The sequence below is a fragment of the Erpetoichthys calabaricus genome, chromosome 2, assembly GCF_900747795.2.
Source record: "Erpetoichthys calabaricus chromosome 2, fErpCal1.3, whole genome shotgun sequence".
In the NCBI taxonomy this organism is placed as follows: domain Eukaryota; kingdom Metazoa; phylum Chordata; class Cladistia; order Polypteriformes; family Polypteridae; genus Erpetoichthys; species Erpetoichthys calabaricus.
The window spans coordinates 224,676,160-224,685,434 of record NC_041395.2 but is presented as its reverse complement, the minus strand read 5'-3'; the positions used below and the strand labels follow the sequence as shown (position 1 = coordinate 224,685,434).

Sequence of the window (9,275 nt, the reverse complement as noted above, 5' to 3'; positions counted from 1 at the left end):
TGAGAAAACGTTTAACTAGCAAGGGTACTTGGTTGACTTTGCACACAGAAGATGCAGATCTAATTAACACCCCACCCCAAAAAAGTAAACTTCACTGCACTTACAGTTTATTTTATATGCATGATATACACTACTTAATTATGGGTGGATCCTGTACCTACTATTGTAAACATACAATGTATGCACAAAAATCATGGTTTGTGTGGTGTACAGTTAATTCCTGATGATACTAAACTGAATTTTTTTTGGGATATTCAAATATGTATCATTTAACTGGCAAAAACTATAAAATTATTTATCATTTTAAAAAGGCATGTGAGTTGTACAAGTATGCTCCTTTAATAACTGCTTCATAAATGAAGTACCAATTTTGTAAGGAAGCATTTTTCTGTAAACCAAGACAACTGTAATAATATTAATTGATTATGGCAGTGTGAAAAATTGGTTTAAGAAAATACATAAATGAAAAAAAGTGAAGTGTTAAAAAATCTGCTGGAAAAAATGGTTTTGTGCCAAGAGTGTAGTGGCCTGGGGAATGAGGGTGAAAAAATACACAGAATTATAAAGAGGATGTGTTTACTAGATAAGCTAGGATAGTCAGGATCTGACCAGAAGAAGGTCAAGGCCATTGTATTCAGTGGAGCTATTGCAGCTGTCATAAACAGCAACATTGTTTAGCAGCGTGTTTTCATTGTGCATTTCCGTTTTAAAATAGGTTGTGAATATCTGTTGCTTCCAGTATATATGATTAAAACAGCAAGTGCTTTGATTCAGGCTCAGTGTGAAACAATGCATCTACTGGTTCAGTTAGTGATACAACTACAATTTAATTTATTTTGTCCTTGCCAGCAACAAGAAATGCCGCACAAGAGGACTTCTTTCATGTAGACGCACCAAAAAAAAAAAAAAAAACATGAACTGGACATAAAGCTGTTGTCATGGTATTTTGGATGTTCAGGTAAATAATTTCAAATATACAATCTGTGAATAATAAACCTTTTCAACTGATTCTCATTAAGTATCCATAGAACATTCCCACTCTTGTTGTCAAGTATCAAGAATAGCACTAGAAAGCAAAGTCCAAAAACTGGATAAGCGTTTATTGATATCTGAATTACATTTCTCTTTTATACATATTTCATAAATGATACAGGATTTTACATTGGTTTTAAACTCCCTTTTTTTTTTCTTTTTTTTTTTTTTTAAACATTTCTGCATCCGATGGCAACAAAAAACAAGAAAATGAAAAATCTGACATTACCATTCTTTTTAATTTTGCTTATATATATATATATATATATATATATATATATAAAGTTTTGTTTACTTTTTTTGTGCACACAACCAGGTTAAAATTTTTAAAAATAATGCACACATTCAAATTTAATAAAAAAAGAGAGAAAAAGATAGAAATAAAAAAAACTCCTAACAAACGTGCATTTCTTCAATTTGCCCAGCATGCCATTATTAAAGAAAATGGCTTCCCTGTTCGCCGCTAGACTGGATGTCCGCAAGGCACCCAGTTAATCATAAGGAAACTATAGAAACATGTCAACAATCTTGTGTCTGAGGAGTACATGAGTGTGTGGAGAAAGGAGCTGAAGTGAGACTTGACACTAGCTATAACGTTTTGAGAAAATAATTTGCTCTTACTGACTGAAGAGTTGCAAACATTTCTTTCCCATCCGCGGATGCAGCACATGCTTTTGGTTTTTTGGTGTCATTTGTTGCCACCCATTTGAGAAAGAGAGATTATGTTCCATCGCTTCACCAGAAAAACACCAAAACAGAGGGCAGCAAATATTGAAACAAGATCCAAGTAGAAATTTCCAAAGCACGGAGCATTTAAGTCCTCGGGTAGAACAAAAAAAAAAAAAGGTTGCTTTGAATGGCTTTGCTTCACAGTTAAGTTTGTTGCATTTTGCCAAAATTAAGGCATTTCGACAGATTTACGAGTTTTGGCAAAGAGTTTTTCCTTCACTGTCTCCCTTCCGAGGATAACTGCTGGGGATTCAAATACATTCTTATTCCCCCCACCCCAAAAGAAGACAAGGCCTTTAATCTACTTTGATACAGCATTCCTCACAATATTTTTTTTTTTTTCATAAAACCTATTTCAGTTTTTCTAAAATTACACAAATAATTAACATAATTTTTTCCATTATGAGGAAACCTAACAAATAATGTTACTTGAACTAAAAGAACAGCCAGTCAGTTATATTGAGAAGACGTGAAAGAATACACTTTTAATGTCTGTTATCCTTTTTAGTGTTTCTTCACTGCACCTTGGGTTGTGAAGCGGCTGTTTGAAATTTTGGTGTCAGTCAAGTCAGTGAGATATATATATATATATATATATATATATATATATATATATATATATAGCATGTCTTTGTACTAGAATTTTGCTGACTCAATGACTCAAATGGCCTCTGTGGATAAAGAGCACATTGGCACCCCAGCATATCATTTCCTTTATATTTAGGGCAAGTAGGTCTTCAGTCCAGCAGATAATAAAGATCACAACTGGGCATTAAATGTCAACATTATAGGACAGAGACACACTGATGATGATAAAAATAGTAGCAAACATGACAAGGAATGGAAGGATGGGAAGCAGGAGAGGCATTTGGGAGAAGGAGATGCAAGTCTGAAAGGCACAGTTACTGGAAGCATCTTGTATTTTATGTGTCACTACAAACAGAAGTTTGTGGGACACGGTTTCTTTATGAAAAGCTTGTGTCAACTGCACTCACACATTAGAACAAAGGAAAAATATAGATTGGAAGAAAGCAAGATCATCTAGACAGAGAAACAAAGAAAATTCTCACCACCACCACGATAATATTGCAGTATTTAGAAAAATTGCCTTACAGCTCCCACAAGTATCATGGCAAAAAAGACAAAATGAATTTCAATTAAAATGTAAAATCCAGGGACCCTATTCATTTGCTTAATTTACAAAACTCTCTCTCCGCAGCATACAGTAAGTAGAAACTACAGCTCAAGTTTGAATCAAAAAAGCAGAAAGCAGCAATTTTTCATAAACAGGCTCTTCAAGTAGTTGCCAAATGCACACAAACGTTGTCCTTCTTGAACACAGCATGGAAAAAAAAAATAAAACACTTAAGCCACTCTACAACACTAACTGAAATAGCTAAGGGAAAAAAAAGATCCTGAGTAGAAGGCAGTAATAATAGTTGCAAACTGCCTTTGAAAACAATGTGCCATGACTTAAAAGTGACTGAGAAATCATAGGGGGGTTGGGGCTGGGAAATGACTTTTCTGTTATCAAAATCTAACCAGAAAATGCTTCATAAAGCATTCTGAGAAATGACACATCACCATCTTCTTTGGCATCTTATAGTTTTAGTACTATGAAAGTACAATTAACATTTTTCTCTATCCTACTTTAATTTATGCATCATTCATCCTTACATCTGTACTTTAAACAAAAGATTAGACAGCAATGCAAGATCATTAATGACCTAGTTTGCCAAGTTACAACATGAACGGTCGTAACTAGGCTTGTGCGCACTGCAGCACTTATTTTAGGCTCTAACCACAAATGAGAAAATGTATGTGATTCAGTACATGTCCCTGGGATATCCTTACTCTGACTCAAAGCTCTGATACTCCACTTTAGGTTGGAGCTTTATGCTTTAGGTTAGATTTTTATCCCACCTTATATTTGGCATTTCGGCTTTCCTTTATTAAGAGAAATACAGAACAAATAAGAAGAAAAAATGATTTCAAATGACTGAACCCATTATGTTACTAAAAACACCAAATGATCTTAGTGATGGTCTAGTGATGTGAATTAAAAGCTTTGGGGTCCCATAGAGCACCATCTTTACTCAGAAAACACTGCTGTACAAGTGAGCAGGACTCCAGATCTTCCATGTCAACAACAACAAATAAACATTCTAAATGACTGAACAGTAGTGTTTAAAAATATAAGGTTAATGCCCAACCCATTCCTTAAGACATTGAAAAACTGTTAAATCAAAGAGGATAATACATGAAAAAGGATGTTTAGCTACTCAATCTGGAAAAGGCAGAGAAAATACATTCTGTTTTGAGGCTTGCACCACAAAACCTTTATGGGAAGCAACACATACGCCCAGTAATTAAAAGGAAATTTATTAAGATTTACTTCTAATTGTAATTAAAGGCAACTATAACTCACCATAGTCCCTTCCCCTGTATTTGTCTGTGTCATGTGGTACGATTTGATATGCAGAGATCTGGTATTTATGGATTATGTGGAGTTCATCATTGTGCTACACAGAAGCAGCCTTTTAACCTGTTAAAGATCCAGATCTGCTCAGTACAGCACAGGGGTGAGTAGCTCAACAGAGTAACAGGGAATTATGGGATCTTAATCATTTAAGTACTATAAAGATAATACGACTTGGAGTGTACTAACAAAAAAAAAAAAAAGTGAAAAACAGCTCATATCAATTGACTTGCAATTCATAAATGGATGACTTAAATATGATAGGCACTTAACATGAATTGTGTGTCTAGGTCTCATTTTTTATGCGTTTTTTGTATCAGTAGGGTCATTTGGGGTATAAAATGAGACGAACAAAAGAAATCTGCTAGCTTTATAACAGGCTACTTACCTTGTGCCTATCAGTGATTGAACAATGGCCTTTTATTATTAACTACTTTTTAAATGGTTCATTTGGATGCTTTAAAGTTATAAATATCCTGCCTAGTTACTGTGTATTTTTTTTCTGTGCCAAGCTTATCTGATAGTAATGTGGAGGCTATTTTTTTTGGTCAGCTGGACAAAATAAGTCAGTAGAGGTGTGTGTAGACGTGTGGTTGAGTGCATGTGAGAAAGCTTACTTTCAGTGTATTTAACATGTGATTTTAGGCAGATGTGCAGGTGTCTTTAAGGGAGTAGGCTCAAATTAACTACTGCCATCCAGCAGGCCATTTGGTAAAGATTACATCATGCTTTTTTGTGAACATACAGCCATGCACAAATATCTTCTAAAATAAAATACCCCAGCTTCTGAATACATAGATGTTAAAAAATAAAGACAGGCTATGGAAGGGACAGGTAGACAAAAAGGTAACATAGATTCTGCACAACAACATTTAATTGAATCATATGGCTTTATGAACCCATCGATCTTTTGTTTGTTTTTGCAACCGGGCAGGGGTATTTTAGCTAGTTAAAAGTATTCTGGTCAGTCTTTAATGAAACTCCTACTTCTTCAGATATCAGTTCGAAGCAGAACTCAGCTTTACCAACACTCAACATCTTAGGATGCTCTTGTGGGCCAACATCTATGTCCAAGGTGGTCAAGTCCAGGTGTTATGACTTTGGAGGTTTCATTTGTTGTCTTTTGCTAATCCTAATTTCATTTGTTGGACTTATTAAAAATGTCCTTTTCAGGTGTAACTTTTATTGCAGTTAGAAGGTAAAAATCTGCATCTCTGACCATGTTTTCATTTGAAAGGCAGGATAGAGAAAGAAAGATGAGGGAGAGGGGGTCTCTGAAAAGAGAAAAAATAACTCATCCATCAATCTTTAATTTGTTGAATAGGTAGATGTAGCTGCAGAGGATCCCGTAGTCGCTTTAGATCAAGTTCAGCCTAGAGCAAAACACAACAGAAAGAAGTAAACATTTTAAAACAATCAGCAGTTACAAACATCTATGCATATATGTTCTTTCTTTTGCAAAAACTATTTAAAAAGCTAACCCCATTTAAAGAGATTGTGATCAAAGACATTTTAAAAAAGGGAAGCAAAGAAAAACAAGAAAATTATCTTCTGCATATGCTCTAAATACAGTGTAAACATTTAACATGAAAGTGAAAGAGTGTTATCTTTCTATCATTTTATGACATAAACAACTAGAAATGTGTAGTGAAGACATCAGTGAATTTCATGATTATTTGTTTCTGTTATTTATACCTTCTGTTTTTGCTGTGAGGTGACTCAGTTCTCTGACTGTGAATGAGTGTGATGAATTAGTGAAGACAAAGATGTATTTATAGGTTAAGAAGCAACACAATTCCTGGCACAGTTAACTTTCATTATAATAAATATGATAAATAGGAAAAAATCCAACCTGTTGTTGCTGCCTTGTGCCTGCTGTTTACATGGCTGCCTTACTGTTTTGATGTTACAGTGAAAGCAGTAGAACCCCCAATATGAGCCCAAACTTTGAAAAACAGTTGCCAGAAATACTTCTGCTACATTTAATGCAAGATAATTTTTGGAAGTTTTGTTTTCTACAGTACACCTTGACATAGTCAAATTAAGTTATTTATTTCTATGCATGGACTATCAGGATACATTTCCCCATCTGAGCAACTAATATTTACTTTCAATGTAAATTTGACTGCTTTTAATTCTGTACTATCTGGAATTACACTTTAGAATCACAAAAAAAATCTATTTGTAAAACCACTGTCTAGAAAAGAAGCATATCTAGTAATTCACTTTTGTGTACTGTACTTTTATATTGTGCTTACACAATGTATAGATTTTGTTACCTGAGCAATTGCATCCTTCAGCTGGTTGTACTTATCTACATCAAATCGGTTCTTTTTAACTCCTTTGTGAAAAAAGTGTAGAAACTGTCGGTCCCTGGCATCTGGATAAATGTACTCCTTTGAGGGATGAAAAAATGTAAAAGTAAGTGGTAGAACGGACATGGCATGACAAACCATACAAAAAAAAACCCTTCTGCAAGTATATTCTTTACCTGTCTTGTTAGGACGAAATATGCATACATCGCCATGGCGCTACCATATGTAATGAAGTATGTCACAGGCTCCATAATATCCCAGGAGTATTCCCACCAAGTTAGGCGAGCCAGAATCCCAAACTGAGTGGCCATATAAGCCATTCCTCCCCAAAGGACCCAAGTGGTTCGTTTAGCTGCCTTCCGACTAAGCTCTTCCTTTACCTGTGTTAAAACAAACAACAGAATTATTACGGACAGCGATACTCTTTGTTCAGTAAAATTGCACTTTATTTTAAAGAGCATCTGTAACAGTACAAATTTTACAATACAGTAAATAAGAAACATTGCAATGGTAAAGGTATATACACTGAATATAAAGAATCTTTAGTCTACATTTAAAAAGTGTTCTAGTGATTGTATGCCATAATTGTCTCCAATGTATCCTGTTTATAAGATACAAGAAGTTATCTGGGCGCACTTAAGAAAATGTTTAGAAAACAATGACATTTTGAGATGAACGCAGGCCCCATAGAGTTCCCCATATTGTGGATAATGCTACTCTTTGGTGAAAGAGCAATCACTATGAAACAAGGCATGCAATAGAATAAAATTAAGCATTACAGAAACAGCAGCGGTATTGCTGGTTCAGTCTTCACCATTGGTAAACTGTGCTACAGTTGTAGAAACATTGTTCATTTTTAAATAAAATGCCCATGTTTTATTAGTAACATTTCTGAAACATTAGTTGCATAGTTGTGTAATTCTTGATATAAGTGAAGAAACTGCAAAGTATGTTGACGTAGACATTTTTTGCAAATCAAGTGAGTTTCTGTAATTTGAAATGTAACTAATTGATTTAAATCCACTGGCTAAGCAAAAAGTGTAATGACAATTCTCTGAACAAGTTTGAAAAACAGCATGTGTTATTCTGAATAAGCAAGTCACCCTACTTATTGTGCTTTCTTACTGAAAGAAATAGGAAGGTTTAAATTTTCAATGTCTAACCTTGTCTCGTTAGAACTGAGGCATCCCAAGACTTGTGTTTTGTTGGTGTGTGTATATAATACATACAGTACATGTTCAGGACAAGTATTGCATTTCTAATTTACTTTAAAAAGAATCAGCTATTTAACTAATAAGTGTAAATTTGAACATTACAAAATTGGTGTTCTTTCGTGTTCCAAAGAAAGCATTTGGTAATTTTGAAGTGAGAAGTTATCCTTTTACACTTGAGGCACACCTTTTTTTACCTCTGAAACTAACACTGTTAAACAAAGCTGCATTTATAATTAAAAAGGGAAGAAAGAAAACAAAAAGAAAAGTGTCTCTATCAACAGTGTGACACCAGAAGAAATATGAAACAGTGGCGTTAAAACTCTTCAAATATGACTTCTTCAAAACCGAAAATGTTCCTGCATAATAATTCACATCTGAGGACTGCATGTGCATCTAACAGAAAAGTGTGTATCCATATAGTCTATTTTATTTTGTAAGACTGCAGCATTTTTAAAGAAGTCAGGTTTAACTTTGGTTGTTTTCTTGACTGAATGTTTTTTTCTGCATGACAATCTTTCATGTCTAAGGGTGTGGGTTACTGGTAGCTAGGTAGCATGAATGGTACCGCTGCAACTGATTCAGATGTCTATTTAAAAGTACAGGTTATAACTTTTTCTGCAAGTGAAATTAGTATTTTTTTCTAAGCATTTAGACAAACAACCCCCTATTTTATACCATAAGTATGTCAAGAAGGTAAAGATGACAAAACTATCTTATTTCTGAATGTTACCTGTATGAGCTGATAAGGAGATGAGATTGAGGGAAAAAAAAAAAAGACAGAATAATAGACTGATTTACAGACCTTGGCTATGACGTGGCTCTAAATAAAAACTGCCCGGTTACTTATGAGAAATGTAACATACTGAATGCCTTTGCTGCAGAAAACTGAACTTATTATACAGTTGATAGAAAACTATATGGACATACAGTATCTGGTAATATGCTTGCTTTGTCATGCAGTACTACCCATTTGTGTTACTGATCGGAATGATTTTTCAGAGATCATCAACCATGACCTTCTAGACACATATATACATATATCCAAAATTAAAAAGAGAAGGAACTGAAGGCAAAGAGATGCAATTGAACAAAGAGACAGCTTTCTTTAGAGTTTTTTTATTGATTTCGTTAGCTTCTATGCCATACTGTTTAGTGCTTAAGCCTCACTTTTCCACCTAAATAATACAAAAAACCATGGCTAACAAAGTTCTAGGAACACTGAAAGCACTGTAAAGAACCCCATAGAAATTCCATTTTTCATTTTATTTTCCCATGTCAGGTATGTGTATTTCTGAATCATTTTAGCTAAAAGGCAACATCTTGCTAAACATCTACAGACATTTTTCTTCTGCCAGTGATATTTTCTCCACAATGCTTCTAACTGGCTCCGTAGAATCCACTACAAATTTGGGATTTACAAAAAAACAGCACCTGCAGCAGCCACTTTGATGAAAGACAGAACAAGGATTTTTTTTTTTTTTTAAATACAGCTCCATCCAAAAGCAC

General features: G+C 34.4%; 1 protein-coding gene across 1 annotated transcript in view; it reads right to left on the bottom strand.

Annotated features, from left to right (window-relative positions):
- Positions 1–1,079: 1,079 nt before the first annotated feature.
- Positions 1,080–9,275, bottom strand: part of mcu (mitochondrial calcium uniporter) — a 184,846-nt gene continuing 176,650 nt past the window's right edge. Inside the window, exons 7-9 of the mRNA XM_028795210.2 lie at positions 6,732–6,935; positions 6,520–6,636; positions 1,080–5,613 (exon numbers count right to left, since the gene is read on the bottom strand). Coding sequence (XP_028651043.1) covers positions 5,542–5,613; positions 6,520–6,636; positions 6,732–6,935 — 393 coding nt within the window. The 3' untranslated portion in view covers positions 1,080–5,541. The remainder of the gene's footprint in view (positions 5,614–6,519; positions 6,637–6,731; positions 6,936–9,275) is intronic.